Below are 20,066 nucleotides of genomic sequence, written 5' to 3' on the forward strand. Positions count from 1 at the left end.
ATGCTGGTAACATTCCCCCAGTTCTCGATAACAACAATCTCACTTGCTCACTGGCCTAGGTAGGGTATATGGCATGATCGTCACACATAATGTTGCTCTTCGTGTACTTGAAGATATGATGTGAGATGGATCTAGATAGTACCCTTATAGTTGTTTCATTTGTTCTGAGGTTTCCGGGCGAAGGCGTCGTGAATAATAAACAGATGATCTAAGGGAGGCAACCCAATGTCGATTATGCGTGAAAACGCTGATCTATTGTTGTGACAGTTTATGAGGATGATGATATCGATCGGTTCGTTCATATTGACAAAGGCTTATATTACGGCGTGTGTAGAACGTATTACGTGATATTCTCATTTATTTCGCTTTTGCACATGTGTAAGAATCAACAGACATCATCAATATTCGCGTTGAAAATTCTCTATCCGGATAGGTATTTGCTGAGCACCGCCTTCTTTGTCTCGTCCAATGAAAACGATGTTGGACATCCATCAACCAATGAACAACGAGCAGGTGCCCGTGACGTATAATAATAGAAGACGGCTGATAATAGGTCAACAAAATGGCCGTCTGTTAATAAAGTCAGAATGCAAGTTCTTTGTGAGTATATTGATGATTTATTTATCTCGAGTAATGCTTCCGTAAAGACAACATTGATGTATTGATAGACAAATATTATGTTGATTTATTTCACGTGCTTTTGATTTAATTGCTGTTAACGGAACTCCTAAAATTTACCCCAAAATGAACGACGGAACCGGCAGACAAATCTTCCCCGTGGGGGGGTCATTGGCCCTGAATAACAGGGGCAGATAAGTAAGGAGGAATGTCTGGATCCTCCAATAGATCAACATCTTACAATCGTATCCCTAGCAATTTCACAGAGTGCATGAGACTGTAGCTATAAGGGACTCCATTTATGTGATCACAAACAGACGGCGTTACAGAAACCTTTAAGCATATTAATTTTAACAATACATTTTTCTGAGGAGAACCTACTCCGTATTTAGGCTTTTCTTCCTGCTGTCCAACGGTAAACTACCCGTGGAGACTATGACTTGTAGCTCTTGAAGTATTGAAATACTCTCAGCGCGGAAAATCCGTGCAAGGGTATGCTGTTTTTTTGTGAATTCGTAGACTGGGTCCTTACTATTGTTGAGATGCAGCTTTGATGTTAGGCGAGGATTTTATGCTAAATATTGCTGCATTTTTCGTTTTATCTCTTGAAAAAAGTTAGTATGAACATGAGGAAAGCTGTGCATGAGGACTTTAATGCTTTGTTTTTATATGACTACCCTCATGCAGCAGTGAATGGTTACTGAAGTAATGTCATGCCATATATTCAACTGTAGAGGCCTCATTGCCTATGTTAATTAGACAGTTTGTTGTGAGAGGCAACTAACAGAAATGGGTGGTCAGGCTCGCTGACTTGGTTGACACATCATTGTATTTAAACTGCATTGATCGATGCTCATGCTGTTGATCACTAGATTGTCTGACACAGATTATTCACAGATAGTTGCTACAGAGCTGTAACATGCCAAGAGTGGCATTAACAGCGAACCATCAGAAGTAAATGAAACATTGTTAATTATCAAACTAAGTTCTTTGGGTTTGATTTACCCAACCCTGTTTCCGTTAAGTTTGACTCGCACACTCGTAACTTGTTGTTTTTAGAAAACTAAGGAGAGGACGGCCAACTGGAACCATGTCTGAGCAGCGAACAAGCACCAGCACCCCAGGGACGCCAACCGCGCCCCCACAGGCACCCCCAATAGTGACAATGGCCAACATTCGGTCATCGTCTACTCTATCCCAGATACCGCAGGTGCAAGTGATTCCCCAGCCAATGCACAGTCCACCTTATCTATCTAACTTCCCTTACAACCCACAGATCATGCTTCAGAATGCTGCAGTTGGTGAGTGACAACTTGGATTTGTCTTCATTATTGTACATCTGTTTTCCAGAATGGAAATTGTAATTGGAGTGGACTTACATTCTAACAGTACTGTGATGCTGATGTGAACCACAATATGTCTGATTACAATCCCTGTATTCAATATATATTATACATTACACATCATGCTATAGTGTGTCGCTAATAACAGCACATGATCAACAATGTAGATTCACTCATACTTGGCCATCAACAAAATAACGTTCACATTACTCTTAGTGTGTATGCTTCTCCGCTCTAATATCTTTAGTCTCAGTAGTACTTGAAAAATTATTTGTTTGTCATGTGTAAATACTCGGAGCATTTCAGCAGAATCTCTGTATATCCCATTTAGCTGAAACAGGTTTGAAATATTGTGGTTCAGCGTTTGGAATCTGCAGCATTCCTGTGCTCTTTTGTCAGACCCTATTACTTGCATGACCGTGGACTGTTATCCCAGATTAGGATGCTAACTGATCTACCTCTCTCATCTTCAGATAGCATCAACTCACTTGTTCATGTTTGTCCTTTCAGCAGCCATGGCCCAACAACAGCTTAACATGGCAGCTGCGATGCAAGGACGCCCTCCGTCAGTGAGCCCAACAAGCCCTGGCTTGATGTCACCCACATCCTCACAGGTAGGCAACTTCTTCAAACTGTTGTGAACTGCTTATCATGTTCCCTTGAGCTGTGATAGAAGGAGTTTGGATCAAGTACACAACCAGGGGAGATAACTCACATCATCACCTTTGTGAGGGTTGCACCTAAGGAATAGACATTGTAAAGAGATAGCAATTTTTAATCGATGATTCCGAGTAAATCATGTCAATAGTGTGGCATGTTAATGTTGGACATTGTTGCTTTATTTCATGATAGAGCACCATGTACATGCTACTCCCATGTTTAATTTATCTGTTGCCTTCATTATGTTTCTGGATTTGAGTTACATTTCATAAAAATGTGGTTAATACTCGAGCCTCTGCATGATTTCAGTCTGACTAGAATGTTCAAAGCTAGGTTAAACCTAAGTCACTCACACACTAATAACTAGTCATTTTGAAACAGGAATTTTTCTGATCATATGTTTACAGTATTAGTGAATGCAATTTAGAGTAAGTCACTGGAGCAGAATGACAGTTCGTTATATTCGTCTGTTCATAGTAAACATAATTTGTTGTACCATGAGTATTACATTTGAACATAAACAAACAGATGCAACAGCAACTTTTCATCCTAGGTCAGTCATCGGTTGTGTTGAAGTTTGTTATTGTGTAACTGTGGATATATCCCAAATGGTTATTGATTTTCTTGATATATATTCATGAAGAAAAGTAGGCGATATTCCAGCAGTATCATTGCACTGGCCATCAGCAAGGATTCACACATTGGGAACACAGGACTTTGCATAATGAGGGAATGACTATAACCCACTAATCCCAGAAAAGAAGCCAGATATGAAGACTGAGTTGGAAGTCATTTTAGGAATACCCAGGACGTAACAAAAGCTGAATATGCAACAGACATAACCATATGAAATAGACACACCAAGTTGATTTGTATAGGAAGAACGGCCTGAAAGGCTTTGGAATACTTTTGGATTGGAGGTGATTTATCAAGTTAAGTGTCAAATAAGGATGATGATAGAGAAGGGATGTACCATGAATGTTTTACAGCCGGATCCTGTGGTGGAAGCGTAGTTGGGTGGGTGGTGGTTTCCTACAATGATCAAACAACATCTAGTGTCTTGACAACATCAGACCATTGTGTTGTTATTATCCCTCTGGCATGTAATGTGGGATGATATAGTTGTCGCTTCATCCATGATCATTTTATTTTCCAGAGCATAACCCAAAAACCATTAAGTAGTTTTAGACCAAAGTTGGTAGATATAACAAACTGAATCTAAGGTTGTACCTTTTGCTATTTACAGATTTTTTCATGATTTCCATGAAAATGATTTGGACTTAGTCTTAAAAATCATTAAGCTGGACTGTAACTGTCAGATGATTTGTTCTTTCAAATATGTGGGGGCCGGGGGATAGGCCATCTTCAGATGACTCTTGTAATGAAATCAGACAGCAGCACATTATTCCAGTACTGAATGGTAAATTTTAACTGGCTGCTTCTATAAAATGTCAGATCCCTAGAATAGGAAACTAACTCAACACAAATTTAGTACAGTCAAGTCGTGTTAATCTGACATTGACTGCTGCACAGCAAACTGTTGGACTAATGAGGATGTTGGACTGAACAGAATAGTTACATTTATTCAATATTTTACCAACAAAAGCATCCGATAAAGCTGATTGTCGGATGAACGGAGGTCGGAATAACGAGACTTGACCGTAATTGTTGTTGATAGCCCCTGTTATGTATCTTCAAGCAGGTTGGTTTAGGTGTAGACTAGGGAACCAGCATCCCAGCTCGGTCATCACAAAGTTCTTTTACAATTTACTTTTCCTTATCCTGACTCATGCTTATTGTATCTCCTCTCTCTATGCAAAGATATTGGAACACTTGAAATCCCTAGAAGTTCCCTTCTAACTGAGGTGGATGCACAATACACTTACCCATCGGGAGCGTCCCTTTCTTCCCATTACGGTCACATGACCAGCCATACTTATCACTCTCTCATTCATCGCCCAATGAGGGCGGTTGGAGGCACACTTGGGTCACGATACTACGATAAGCATTTGCTTTAATTTTGGGCATATAATCTAAATTATATCGTATTCAATTTGGGGATTGTAATTACCATCATTTATGTAAAATTAGAAAGGATGATCCTTTCTACTCTTATGACGCAGAAGAAGGATCAGCAATTTATTTCGGAGCATCTAGCCTTGACATCTGCTGGATTGAATTTACTACTGCGGCAAGGTCTACTATCAGCGTCATCTTGGGGCAACAGCTTTACTAAACCCTTGTATAGGGCTCCCTGGTCAGCTACCATGGTATTCGAATGGTATGGCAGAATTGAGGACGTCGCCAAATCCATTGCTCTGGATACCAGGGAAGTAATGATGTTAAAGTCCATTGACACTTTGACCAGTGTCCTCAAGAAGACTTCTCAGCGTTACTCCAGCAAGGCAAAGTTTCAGAGAGTGAGAGACGAGAAGTACAATGCTTGTAATGGCAAGGGTTTATTGCATCGCTCAACTGGATGAAACAAGTGCACCCTTGGAACAGGATATCCTGCCAGGAGTGCTAAAGGAGGAAAGCACTGAAGATTTAGACTTATTTAGAGTGACTTGAACCTTTTTTCAGCTGTTCCCATACAACCTTCACGAGTGGATAGATGTCTACAGCACTGCTGGAGGAATTTGAGACTCCTCCATGATGAATAGGCCATGAACATCCAACGACACAGCTACAAAATCCCACTACAGGCAACACAACCGCTCACAATATACCCAAACTTGCTGACCCCATATCATCTCTTCTTGCGAAACGTGCAGTTGGAAAACTGCGTCTGGATTGACTAACACCAGGATTCTACTCCCAATTTTTCTGGTGCCCAAGGGAAACTTCAAAGAAAGGCTTCAACTTATATACAGTATGAAGGAATTCAACATCTACCACAACTGCGGCATCTCATCCGTCCAGGTGATTTTCTAGCCAGCATCTGTCTACAAGATGCCTACCTGCACATTCTGATACATTCGGACTCCAGGGAATATCTGCGCTTCCAGTTCAACGGTCAGCACTACCAATGGATAGTTCTACTGTTTGGAATATCTTTGGCCCCCTGGCTATGTAATCAGGTCACCAAGCCAATAGTCACTTATCTACATTGATGGGGACTTTGCAGCACCATTTACCTGGATGACAGCATTCAAGCCCATCACGAGACAAGTCAACTCAGACTATAGTTAGACTTCACCATCAGGCTGCTAACTCAACTCAGATGGCTTGTGACATCAGAATCAGAGCTGCTGCAAGATCTTCAATTCCTTGGGACTTTATTCATCACTCCGTTGAACTGCATTGTCGTCCCAGGGTATTGATGGGTCAAAATTCAAGGCATGATAGAACAAGCTCTGCCCTTTCCATAGCCACTACAGTGGAAATGTCTACTTGGTCTGCTCATATCAGCACTGAATTTGACCAGACGAGGACATTTACAATTGTACCCATTGCAACAGTTCCTGATTCAGCATCTCAACATGTTACATTGGATTGCTCTGCCGGACAACCTGAGATCATATCTACTATGGTGGACTTACTGATCGATTGTCTGGGCAGGGACCTATTTACTAGAGCCAGTCTACAACATGCATCTCTACATAGGTGCATCACTACAATGTTGGGGCCCTTACCTAAACAATAAGGTGGCAGCAGGAATCTGGACAAGCAAGGAACGCATTCTGCATGTCAACGACCTGGAGACTAAAGCTGTAGTCAATGCAGTACGACACTGGTCGACAGCATTGAGGAACAAACTACTGATAGTTCATACAGACAACTCCACAGTAGCATTCTACATAAGCAAACAAAAATCAACACGATCTCACCCATGTAAAGGCTAATGTCACATCCCAGGTGCATACAACATCATGGCTGATGCACTGTCACGCCCTCTACAACCATCTCCAACAGAATAGATGCTACATTGAGAGACATTTCGACTCATCAGTCAGACATTCAGATCCCCGCAAACAGACCTATTTGCCACAAGGTTCAACAAGCAGATATCAACAATCTTATCTCCACTCCATTCGGATCCGTTAGCATGGGCAACAGATGCTCTCAGCATCTCGTTTGAAGGACTGAACGATTGCGCACTGCCCCCTCAAGTACTACTACCGAAAGTCATCAGGAAGATAAAACAAACGATGCTGATTTAAATGATTTTGGTCAGCAAAAGATTGGTTCCTAGTAATCATCGAGGAACTAGGACAACCAACACTGCAACTACCAGTCAACTATGATGGATGGCCTTTTTCTTAATTCGAATACAGTGTTTGCTAATCACTACCTACAGGACATTGCCACGGAGGACCTCGCTGGCATTCACCAGTTTCAACCACTTGTTGCATAACAACTAACGGTTCCTCAAAGGCACTGAGTTTCCCTCACCCTTTTATCACATGACTTGTTGAGACCAAGACACTCTGCAGAGTGAAATGGTTAAGAGTCGATGCGCATGTCTTGCTCAAGCTAGCATGAGTGATTATGATCCTGTACTCGTAATGAAGATACTTGTATATGAAGAAGGGTTGCGACTGGTCTTGATTAGAAATCGTGACATACAGTTGCATTAGACACTAGCTGATCTATGTATCATCACATTCCAGTCAACAAATGCTTCAAAAGAAGACAGGTTCAACAGATAAATGCTGGAAGAACAGGGCCCAACTATCACTGTTAGAGTTCCTGAAAGGGGGGCAGTACTGGACATACTTATAAGGCAGTCAACAGAAAACAGCGTGGACTGACCCACCACCGTTTCCTTTAGATTCTAAAAGCATAATAAGCATGAGTCAGGATAAGGAAAAATATGTAATTTTCTGAATTAAATCAATATTTTATACTTATCCTGCATCATGGATTCAAGCCCTCCTAACCACCCCTCTCAGGCACACTAAACTCCCAGTAATTCTCATGTCAGGCTTATGAGATTCGGGGAGGGGGCAAGCATGGCTGGTCATGTGACCGTAATGGCGGGAAAGGGAGGTTCCCGATGGGTGAGTGTAGTTAACGTATGCTTCAATTAGCAGGGAACTTAAAGGGATTTCAAGTGTTCTACTATCTTCGCATGGAGGGAGGAGATAAGCATAAGAAGCATAAGTCAGGATAAGTATAAAATATCAATTTTGTTCAGAAAAATACTTTCAACTTAATAGAAGGATGATTAGTTTGTTAGATTCACATACACATTCAAATAAGTGTCACTGGAAACTAGACATGGGTATACCCCATTCCTCTGAATATGGTACTGCAAAGGATGTTAAGTACCAGGTGTGAAAAAGGAGGATTGGGTAGTCTAGTGGTTAATTTGTTGCCTCATCACCCACAATTCCCAACATGAGTGCAATGTGTGAAACCTATTTCGGGTGTCCTCTGCCTTGATTTTTGTGGAATAATGCTAAAAGTGGCTATAACCACTTACTATTAAAAGTTTGTGTTTGAGATGCATATACTTGATTTCATTGTGACCTGACTTACATATACTCAGTCAGATACAAGTTGTTAGTGAACACCTTCAAAATTTGCTCTACTGTTTGGGGACTGTTCATTATCCATAATTATGGCTGGGAGTGGGCTGATGATTTTTATGGACAAGTTTGTACACTGTAAATACTGTAAATGACATTCCATCATGTACAAAATCATTTAACACCCTCACCCTCCCCTCCTCCACTCACGCAGACACACACTTACTTTTTGTTCATAAATTATGAACAGCCCCATACAGCTGAATCAAGCATCAGTTGTCTATATTATATCTTGATGTTCTCTCAATTCAGTGACCTAAGTTCAGATGGCAATTTCTGATTTTCTTAAAAAAGTATAAATTTTGCCTATGTTTCGGCCATTGTGGTTTGTCTACAATGATAATTTCTCTCAAAACAAAGGCTGACATATGTCCAATATTGTGATGTAAACTTTACACCTAAATGACGAAGTTAATTTCAGGTGCTCCTTCAGGTTTCCATTTGTATTACTATTAGAAATAAGTGGCTACTGACTTGATAGATCTCTATATAATCCTATAAAATTAAGGAAATATTTGTGACAAAAATGAATTTCCAAGATGACAAAGAAGTAATGCAGGTGGTAGTTTATTGTGTTGTCCAGTGTCATCCCATAGTTCCCACATATTCCTTCACCACATACAACAGTAACATGCAAAGCTGTATCATATCTGTGTCGCCCTCCATCTACATGTTTATGCTCTTGGGTCCCACTTGTCTAAGGCACCACAAGTTGATATAATCTCTTTGTACTTTGTTGGTTTATTGGAATAACCCTAATGCTTGGACATTTCACTAAATATCTCAGGGTAGTGGGCAAGCAATCATTCTGAGGTGCCAGACTAGTGATCCAGGAAGGCTGAGGTGACAGGATAGAGCCCACCTGTGACCGGCTGTTAAACCTTGGTGTCAACTTTGTGCAAAGACACCTTCTGTGTTGTCACAACACCTAGAGTGCAGCACACAATCCTGTGCATTTAAACACCTAGTTGTGGGTGCAGTAACATGTAGTAAACTTGGACAGAGTACTATCATTATGTGTTCCAGTTGTAAATGGGTAGCTTGTAATTATGGGAAAGCCACAATAACTTGGTTTACTAAGTGGATGCAAGAGTTGAGATTGATAATATGATATGCCATTGAGACTGACATCCAATGCTGGTGGGGAAAAAAACACAACTTCAGCATGTACTAGTTGCGTGGATATGTTGTATGAATATCCAACGTATGACATGCCATGATAACAGTGGATTCAACTGTGTTCAAAGTGCTCCCATTGCTGCTGTAACTTGCTAATTTCAGCTTAGGTTACTGGTAGTAAAAGTGCTAATATCCCACTATGAACTGAGAAGTAGTTACAGTGTCTTGAGATCTGTTTGCAGCCAGGGATGATTGTAACAACTACAGTGACACCCACCTCAGGAAGCAACGTCAGCAGCATCAAAGCATCGACAAATGGGAACAAGTCTCAGTCCATGCAAGGCCCAACTCAAGGCCAGGCAACAGCATTAGTTGGGGGCAAGCCTGCCGTGATGTCGGCCCAGGCTGCAGCCCAGCCCCTGGTGCTGGGACAGATAGGTAGGTGCAGCAGCAAGCAGGGTCAGGAGGATATGGAATTGGATAATCACAGCTAGTGTTGTTCAGCTTCTACCAGGTGCATGTTGACATGAAAACTATGGTTCTGGAAATGCAGCTACAGATATTAAATCTCAGTTGGTTCAATGACATTGACAAACACACATCTTCTAGGTTCAGCTTTGATTACCCTATTTCAGAAGTCCCAAAGAAGAGAATATGTCTGAAGATTGGTGGTCGGCTTATGTAACAGACATACCATTTTTATACAAATTTTATGGGACAATTTAGGACCTTGGCTTGTGTATGATATGTGCATATGTATAGTCATGTAATATTATACTACATCACCGAACATCCCGCATTTTATTATAAACTGTATGACATAACACATAATTCCTTGCATATCCTTAAAGATGTTACAATACACAAGAACAGATTCTCCAACATCCATTGGATTCAGCATGCAATGAGCCGTCTAAGGCATCAGGCTATTTATCCAGTGAACTTGGAAGTGCCGGGATCATGCCCACTTGTGACCGGGTGGAAAATCCTTGGAATTGACTTGTGTGCAGACTCTCTCCTTGTTGTCACAATCCCTAGTGTACAGTACATCACCCTGTGCACTTAAAAGAACCCACAAATCTGTTGGTAGATGACCAGATGGTGGCAACATGAACAAGTGCAAACACCTAGTTGTTGGTACAGCAACGTGCAGTAAAAACACAAAAGCACAAAGCTGTGAATGGGTATCTTGTAATGATGGGAAAGCCAGACTGACTTGGTGCATCTAGTAGGCTGCAAGAGTTAGATATTCCCCAGGGAGTTGGGATTGAAAATATGATCTGCCATTGTGATGGACATCCAATGACTGAGAGAAAATGAAGTGCCTTTGAGCAGTTGAACTTGATGTCAGCATTATACAGATGTTAGTATAATAACAATAATTGCATTCATGGCTGATTTGGTACAATTTCACTCTTGCTCAGACGTGTTCAATAAGTTCAGACTCATTGGGTTACTTTCACACTCTAGACTGAAGTTAAAACCACATTTACTGATAGGCAAAATACAGATTTGAGAGAATGGCCTTTGTCATAGTGCAGAGTGCAGCAGAATGCATCCGTGAATGGTGGTGTTTGCTAATCTGTGAGCCATGATGTTATCGGCTACAGCTGTTACACAGAAACAGGATGTGCAACAGTAATTGCCCCTTTGTGTGTGCCTTGTTACAACTGTGTATAACACTTTCAGGTGCAGTGTTCTCTGGACAAGGAACTACAAATCCAAACTTTGTGGCCCAGGTTGCGGTAAGTCTTTCTTTTATCATATCATGATGAACAAACTATTTTTCATTTTTCCTGACTATGAAATATGTTGAAATGACAAGCTTAATGAAGTCTGATGACAGAGTATCTGTTCTGGTGACTATATATTGACAGTATTCTTTGTCTCCTGAGCTCAGGTAGACAAAGAACTGGATAGCTGTTCTATGTTACACTGTGTTCTGGTATACACTGTTATTTCTCAGTAATGTATGGACTGACAGTTAAAGTGTATAACTGTTTGAATGAAAACAAAAGGATGCACATGGATAAAACTGATTTCTAAGGAAATGTCAATATTTCTTTTAGAGTGCCTAGCTTTTAGATACTGGAATACGTGAATTTTCAGCTTGTGTTTATCAAGGGTTCTTGTTTTCCTTAACTTTTGAATATGAGGTTTTGTTTGTTTTTGCGTTAACCTTTCATATTAATGCATAACAGTCTGTAATATCTGTTTTTGTTGTTTATGGGATTGATATTGTCAACTTTTGACCACATTTGTAAGTACATCAAACATGGACCGCATTTACTGATCCACCTGCCCATGATATAGTGTAGGACCTATCTCAAACAGTGATCATTGGGGGCTGTCCAAATATTTGTAGAAACATTGTCTGCTTACACAGTGACATTGTGTGAGAAAACACATAGCTGTATACGTTCTGACAAGTACAACTGAAAAACACCTCAACACAACTGTTTTAGGTATGTTATTTATCGAAGGAATGAATTGCATGTCACATGTAGAACATGTTTGGGATTAATTACGGCATCAAAATGATGGTACACAGTGGGTATATTGAAATATAAATGAGTTACCATTGTTCAGCTTGTGTTCCTGCCTGGTATGTGGTTGGCCTTGCTCTAAGGTCCAGTTTCTAAGGAACAGTTTCTTCTTGCTAAATTCAAGAATGTGAAATGTCTCTGTCCTCCTCATAGCACAAGTAAGTACTCATGTTCAAAAAACTTATGGAGTCCAAAAATGTTTGGCGGGAATGTACTGAACATGCAGAGAGAATTCCCCAAGTTTTGCTTCCTGTAGACTCACCATTTCTATCATCTTAACAACTAGACCCTCTTCCTTGCAGTCATCCAAAGGCCAGGCAGTCTCCATCTCCCATCAGGGCCAACCACAACTCATCACGTCACAGGCGCCACTGCGGCTCAGTCAGCCCCAGTTGGTCACAAACACTGGCCAAATCATCACATCACAACCTATGCTCACCAATCAGGCAGTACTTCAAGCCATGGCTAGTTTGCAACAAGGCTTCCCATTGGCTGCCCACCAGCCGCTTTTGAACCATGCACAATCCCCAGCCATCCTGGCTGGCCAGTCACTGTACATCAGAACAGCTAATCCCATTCAAACACAGCAGAGCATGATGGCAGCAAATATGCAGGTAAGGATATAGTTGACATCTGGTATGGTAAAGATGCTGTTGTGTATTGTGTAAGCCCATTTGATACACCTTAGAATTGATCTTCAACCCTGTCACTTTTTAGAAGAGACAGCTAACGGGAATGGATGGTCAGGCTTGTTAGCTCGGTTGACATATGTCATCGAATCCCAATTATGTCATCTCTCATGTTTGAGGCAATGGGGTGGTGTTCGCCTGTCATGCCAAAGATCCGGGTTTGATTCCCCAACATGGGCACGGTGTGTGAAGCACATTTTTGGTGTCCCCCACCGTGATATTGCTGGAATATTGCTAACATCATAGAAACTAACTCACTCATTTGTGATGTTGATCCGTGGATTGTCTTGGCCAGACTCGATTATTACAGACCACTGTCATGTAGTTTGAACGTTGCTGAGTGTAGCTTTAAATGATGTAACAACAAATCATTTGATACAATAAACCATGTATGTGACTAACACTTTAACAACGGCTATTGGATATAACAATCTGATGTTTAGGGATCTGGCCATTTTCAGATATTTTGGTCAGATTTGTATAATGAGCTACATTGTAGCAAAATGAAAGTGAACCTTTTGATTACTTATTACAGTCTACATGACTGCAGTAGTTATTTCTGGATATCATGTGTTTGTATCCTGTCTGTTCCAGGCAGCCTTGGCCAACAGTATGAAGGGAGGCAAGATGGAGATGCCACAAAACCTACAGGTTAACACAAAACCAAGTGGAGGTTCTTCAAAAAGCTCATCACAAACTGGAAAAACTCTCCTGCCATCTAAAGCAACCACTGCCAAAATCCCACCAACTCACATATCTGGCCAAGCCACTAAACTGAACATACCCACTGTCATCCCCAAGCAGTCAAAAGGACGGACAAAATCCCAGTCCAAGTCCTCGTCATCAGTCCCCTCTACTCCCACCAGCACCAAAACACCACCTGTCAGTCACTCAAAACCAGCCACACCCACAAACCAACCAACCATTGTTGTGCCCCCAGCAAAGAGCCAATCAGATTCTGAGGTGGAAAGAGCAAAGAAGTCCACACCCCCTCCGGACATTACTTCCACCAAAGAAAAGTCGGGGAGTGTGACTGTAGATGAAGGAAGTCCGGAGGAGAAGGACAAAGACATTATAGATGACAATGACAAGCCACCAGTTATCACCAAGGAGGTAGAAACGCCAATGGACACATCGATGCCAGATAAGCCTCCTCCACCGCTAGAGCCAGCCACTGTTGTAGAGAAACAGAAGGCTATTGTGAAGCCGCACATACTCACTCACATCATTGAGGGCTTTGTCATACAGGAAGGACCGGAACCCTTCCCAGTAAGTCTGTGCTCAGTTACACTTGAACCTCGAGGCGAGTTTGTTTTGAGGGCATATGCTGGGGAATAAGGGGTCCTAGGAAGTACAGTTGGCATGGCAGAGTTCTTTCCCTTGGGCATGCCAGTAGTGTTTGATTGTTTAAATCCTTTTGCTCAGCACAGATTGTCCTTTTTGGCTTTTCTCCCACATTAATCTGACAGGCTGTGATATCACTGGAATACAGTGTGGTACGAAACTTAGCTCATAGAACTGTGCCACCTGTGAAGATCCAGGTTGGAATCCATCTTCCATAACCCATGCTTGTTGTAAGAGACGACTTACAGGATTAGGTGGGCATGCTCGCTGACTTGGTTGACACATGCCATTTTATCCCAGTTGTGTAAATCGATGCTTGTGCTGTTGATCACTTGATTGTTATGTCCAGACTCAATTGTTCACACAGTTGCCATATAGCTAGAATATTGCTGAGTGCGCTTACTGACACAACAGTGTCAGTTATTACTAGGTATTAGGCATGTTTGACATGAGAAAGGAGAATTGTCATATGAATGATGGTTGCAGGTGCAGCGGTCATCTCTGCTGACGGAGTTCATCCCTCCCAAACCTACTCGCACAGACAAGGACTCCGATGAAGAACTGAGCGAATCCCTGATGGACCTTCCACCTCCGCTGCTGGAGCCTGAAGGTGGGTTGTAGTGTACCTCTGCAGCAGCAGCATGCTGGGGTATCAAAAAGGCACCTATACATGCCACCTACATGCATGTAAAATGAAGGCTTGGCAGGCTTCTGAAGTTGAAGAAGAGCTGTATCTAATGTTTCATGATTGCAGGGCTGCCAACACGGAGCAGCACTGAGACCCAGCAGCAACCCAATATGCTGAAGTGTGAGTACTGCGGCAAGATGGCCACGGCTGTCAAGTTCCGGCGCTCCAAGAGGTTCTGCTCCATGGCATGTGCCAAGCGTTACAATGTTGCCTGCTCAAGACGTGTTGGCTTGTTCAAAAACAAAGGTAAGATGAAAAGGATCAAATAATGGTTCAGTTTTTTAAATGTAAGCTTTCTTGGAGAACACATTAATTGTTATTCATTGTTTCATTCATTTTTGAAGGGGTGTCTTGAAATAAGATAACCTTTCCACATTGCAGAACAAGAATAATGTTACGAATTGCCTTTAAGCAAATGTTCTGCACTCTGAAAAGAATTTTGAATGTCATGTATTATGAGGCACACACTGTTTGAGAGCATATGCTCACTCTTTCATCAGGTAAATGAATGTTGGGATGTAGAATCAGGAGTAGGGGGATACTACAAGACTTTCTCTTCCTCATGATAAGGACTTTGACCTTTCTTATGTTTCATTCCCTTGTATATAAGGAGGACTTGACATTTTCAGTTGTCTCTCCTTTATATAGGTGAAACTCTCAGCGACTTACAGAATTAAATTATGACTACTATGAAAAGATTGCTCAGGTATCCTACAGTCTGGATTCCAGCAACATCTGAAGAATATTGTGTTACTAATTATTTACATGGTAAAGATGCATGGACCTCTTGTCACCAGCAGGTACAGTGAAGCTGGTGAAGAAGAGGAAGCATCCCTTGGCGGTGAGGAAAGGCTGGCGACCGGGAAGAGGGGGACGACTTGCATACAACATCAATATGAGAGTGAGCACCTCTTGTTGTGAACAGCTATTTCGGACATTGTTGTCCATCTGTTATATAGGTAAACTGAGGACTGTTGAAGTGTTGATATTATTCATTGGTTTGTGCTATGTCCAGACAATATTTGTAGTAAGAATAATGGCTTTGGATGATGATGTGTAAATGCCGCCTTTCATGTAGTTGGTGCATGTGTTGCAGCTACCAGAGGAGGCCAGCAGTTCTAACAGTGGTCAGGAGGAGACTAGTTCCTCCCCCACCTCCCCTGTACCCCTGCCAGATATGGAGATGGACACTCTTTCACCTTCTTCAGAACCCTCCAAGTGGACGGTAGGTGGCACTGACACCTTCACACACAGTCCCTTTTCGCTGTTGCTAATACTTTTGTAATGGTAAAAATTACTTGCATTTTAGGAAAAGATGATCTTAGGACTGTTTACCGAACATTTCATTTTGAAATATTTAATAGAAACTAAGAACAAAAATGCATATGCATGTGCCCCAACCACTTGTAAATCCCAGCATGCGTTGTGTGCAGGTGATGGAGGTGTACGAGTTCATCAAGTCTCTGCCAGGCTGCGCCACCTACGCGGAGGAATTCCTGTCACAGGAGATCGATGGCCAAGCCCTACTGCTGCTGAAGGAGGACCATCTGATGACAGCCATGAACATCAAGCTTGGCCCCGCACTCAAGATCTGTGCTCGCATATCCAGCCTCAAGGATGAGTGCGTGTAACCCTCACCAGGCTGTGCTCTAAGACAGGCAAACCATGTACTACTCTGCTGTGCAACGTTCCTGAGATGGAAAACATTTGCGATTTACAGAGACTGGAATAAAGTAGACAGTGTCAGCTATGCCCCTGTGATGATGACATGGTTAAACAGGCAGCTATCAAATCAGTGGAACACATCACATCCAGCAGCGCCTGTATCTCAAGCAGAGCCTCATGGCATCATACATCATGACCAGCCTTTATGAACTAAACCAGCTCCTGTTATACACATGGACATTGCTTCAGTGTTGAGAGCACAGCTAGTTGTTAGCGGTCCAGTGGCTGTCGTCTTCATCCTGATGAGTTCTACTAAACAAGTGCCATTGCTCCTATCAAAGTCAACATATGTAGATGTGATGGTCACACATGGCTGATGGTATCAGTCAGAGGTGGGAGTAGGGGCACTGACTAAAACAGTACCAAAGATACACATGTAAGCAATCCAGTGGCAGATGACAGTAATAGTCATCGGAGAAAACATGACCCCAGTTAGTGTTGTATGTCATGATACTTCCTGTGTTCCATCCTTTATAAGTAGTGTAAATAGCTCCATGTAGCTACACATTATGCTGTACCTATTTAGTCACATATTCATTACATATAGTCCAAGCATCAGCCCTCCCCTTTATGACCAGCCTAGCCAGAGTTCACTCCTTTGAACAAGACCCTGTGTTCATTTGTGTAATGCCCACCGGCGGTGAAGGGCGGGACTCGAATGTTCTTCAGTCTGTATCCTAATCATGCTTGACTGAATCTATGTTCATTCTGTAGGTCATAATGCTATAAACATTTTAAATATTTACAGTGAATCTGCTCCACATTCCAAGGGTGTGTTGAGCTTTCCACTGACAGTGTGTCTGGTCTCATTACCCTTCTTGTTGTAAACACGTTCATTGCATGATGGATAGGTTTCCAGTCTTTCATTAAATATGAGCTGGTGGCATCTACCAATGACCCCTCTGTTTTTCTGTACAATTGATAATTGTACATGTATTGTGTTTAACAAAATGTGAAAATCAACAAGGGATTCTGGACAAAAGCACCTCCTTGTTCATTCACCAGTCTTAAGAAGCAGAACCAACCCTGCCAACTATAAAACATATTCCTAATCACTGCAACACCAGTTGAGCACCAGTCAAAGGATTCCTAATTGTCTGTTCAATCTGATTACTTCATATCATGAGTTGCTCAATATTTATTTCATCTGTGGTGTGATATTATTAACTGGTAGAAAAGTTGGTTTCCAATTTTACACGATGCAGCTTTTCATTTTTAACTGGTTTGTTCCTTGCAAAGAAATAGAACTTCAAATAGATCATTTTAGTAAAATATAGTCTTCTGCATATTTTAATGGAATTGAAATTCTGTACAATGATGTTAGTCTAATTCGTGCAGACAATTTTAATGCTGCAATCAGTGTTACTTCAGTTATGCCAACTTTGTATCTATTATGCATAATTTACTGACATATTCATCCAGGAATGACAGACAAAATTAGAGAACCATTCTGTCTCTGTTTTTAGTCAGGACAGATATGCTTGAATCTCACTACTTGCCAATGTTGAACTGTGTACATAAAAAGAAACCTACCATATTTGTACATACATCTTTGTAATATTTGTAATGTTGTCATTTTATACTTCACAGAATTGGTAGCAGTTAGCCTCCAGATTAATTTTTCAAAATCTAAAAATATACTACTGAGTCTAGCCTGCCAGAATATCAGAGTTTGTGATCACTACAAGGTTGTCAAAGATTGTGATCAGGTTCACAACCAGGCTGTCAGAGATTTTGATCATGTTTACAACCTGGTTGTCAAAGATTGTGATCTTGTTTACAACCAGGGAATCAAAGATTGTGACCATGTTCACTTCTAGGTCGTCAAAGCATGTGGTCATTTCACAACCAGGGCGTGAAAGCATGTGATCTTGTTTACAACCTGGGAATCAAAGCATGTGATCATGTTCACAACCAGGGCGTGAAAGCATGTGATCTTGTTTACAACCAGGGAATCAAAGCTTGTGATCATGTTCACAACCAGGGCCTGAAAGTATGTGATCTTGTTTACAACCTGGGAATCAAAGCTTGTGATCATGTTCACAACCAGGGCCTGAAAGCGTGTGATCTTGTTTACAACCAGGGAATCAAAGCTTGTGATCATGTTCACAACCAGGGCCTGAAAGTATGTGATCTTGTTTACAACCTGGGAATCAAAGCTTGTGATCATGTTCACAACCAGGGCCTGAAGGCATGTGATCATGTTCACTACCATATCTGTTGTGACATCAAATAGATTTTGGAATTATCTCAACGAGTAATGCAGCATGTTACACAAACTTTTGATGAGCATGTCTGGAAAAAAACAGGAGTACCATTTCATCATTGTTTCCTTGTGTTAAACTTATGTAGTCATCAGTGTGTGTCTTGTGATCTTTCTTTAAAGTATCTGTACTGTTTTATTGTGTGGCTTGTACAAGTCCTACCATACACTCACTTGTAAAGACATAAGTTTCTGACTGCAAGGTGTAGGTTTTCAGATAATAAATTGGAAGTGAAAACTTTGACCCTCATGGTACATACAACTTAAAAATGTCTTTGAACATTGCAATGGGAAGCAGCAGGCCACACTCAACATTGGTAAAGTACCAAAAGATATGAAACACCTTGCACCCTCAGTATGCCATGTGTACCAGATTGTCTTGTGTTTTGTATGCTTATTGCAATTTTCCTTGTTAATGCTGAGACCAAGTCTGTAGACTTAATTATTTATGGTGCTGAATAAATATCATACAGCAAAGAGCAGCATGTTGTCTGTGCAACATTATTTATGATTAGTTATAGTTTATGTAATACTCTCCAAGGCAATGGGGTATCCTAGTGTCATGTCGAGGACCCAATATCCCAATCAGGTACAATGTGTGATGCCCATTTCTGGTGTTACCTATTGTTGGAATGTTGCTTAAAGCAGTATAAAATAAACTCAATGACTTCACACTCTTCAACCTTGATAAACCTCTGAAGATCTGTGTTAGTATTGGCCTTCAGCAACCCAAGCCTGTTGAAAGAAGCAACTGCATAGACTGGGTGGTGGGTGGCTAGGTTCACGGACTATTTTTATTTCCTTTCAACCCCTCTGCCGGCATGTAATGCAGACCCCAAAGTGGTGCCTCTTGCTACTTGCAGGTTTTCGTGATTTATTATTTTCTTGGTCTCCATGGAAACGTTTTGGACTTAGTCTCAAAAGTGAGAGGTGTGTTTCGTTTCCAGAGCACAACTCTAAAACTTCTAAATATCTGTCAGTAAAAGTTGGTAGATATGTGTGGCAGACCCCAGAGTGGAGCCTTTTGCTATTTACAGGTTTTATCATTTTCTTGGTTTCCATGGAAACATTTCAGACTTAGTCTCAAAATGGAAGTATGGGCTTTGTTTTCTCCAGAGAACTCATAAACCATTCAATATTTTTCAGCAAAATGTGGTAGATATATCAATCAGAACCTAAAGTGGTGCCTTTTGCTATTTCCAGGTTTTAGTGATTTATCATTTTGTCAGTTTCCATGGAAACATTTTTGACTTACTCTCAAAAGTGAGAGGTGTGGTTCGTTTCCGGAGCAGAACTCAAAAACTTCTTAATATCTGTCAAGATATGTGTGGCAGACCCCAAAGTGGTGCCTTTAGCTATTTACAGATTTTTATGATGTATTTTGTTCTCGGTTTCCATGGAAACATTTTGGACCTATTCTCAAAATGGTGGTATGGGCTTCGTTGCCAGAGCACAACATGAAAACCATTTTGTATCTTTCAAAAGATCTTGGCAGATATACGTGACAGATCTTGAAATTGTGACTTTGCTGATTACA

The 20,066-nt window shown here is 41.3% G+C and overlaps 1 protein-coding gene across 2 annotated transcripts; it reads left to right on the forward strand.

Moving 5' to 3' along the window:
* The first annotated feature begins 528 nt into the window (after window positions 1-528).
* LOC137268943 (polyhomeotic-like protein 1) lies at window positions 529-19,011 on the forward strand. Of its 2 annotated transcripts, none has more exons than XM_067803565.1 (12): window positions 529-600; window positions 1,678-1,919; window positions 2,472-2,575; window positions 9,517-9,712; window positions 10,964-11,019; window positions 12,123-12,434; window positions 13,104-13,778; window positions 14,340-14,463; window positions 14,608-14,787; window positions 15,339-15,442; window positions 15,638-15,766; window positions 15,975-19,011. In XM_067803565.1, the coding sequence occupies exons 2-12, from the start codon at window positions 1,709-1,711 to the stop codon at window positions 16,170-16,172; spliced, it is 2,289 nt and encodes a 762-aa protein (XP_067659666.1). In that variant the 5' UTR covers window positions 529-600; window positions 1,678-1,708; the 3' UTR covers window positions 16,173-19,011. The 2 variants fall into 2 exon arrangements, with proteins under 2 accessions (XP_067659666.1, XP_067659667.1); XM_067803566.1 differs by having other exon boundaries at window positions 539-600; window positions 2,475-2,575.
* Window positions 19,012-20,066: the final 1,055 nt, after the last annotated feature.

The sequence above is a fragment of the Haliotis asinina genome, chromosome 16 (genome assembly GCF_037392515.1).
Source record: "Haliotis asinina isolate JCU_RB_2024 chromosome 16, JCU_Hal_asi_v2, whole genome shotgun sequence".
Classification (NCBI taxonomy): Eukaryota; Metazoa; Mollusca; class Gastropoda; order Lepetellida; family Haliotidae; genus Haliotis; species Haliotis asinina.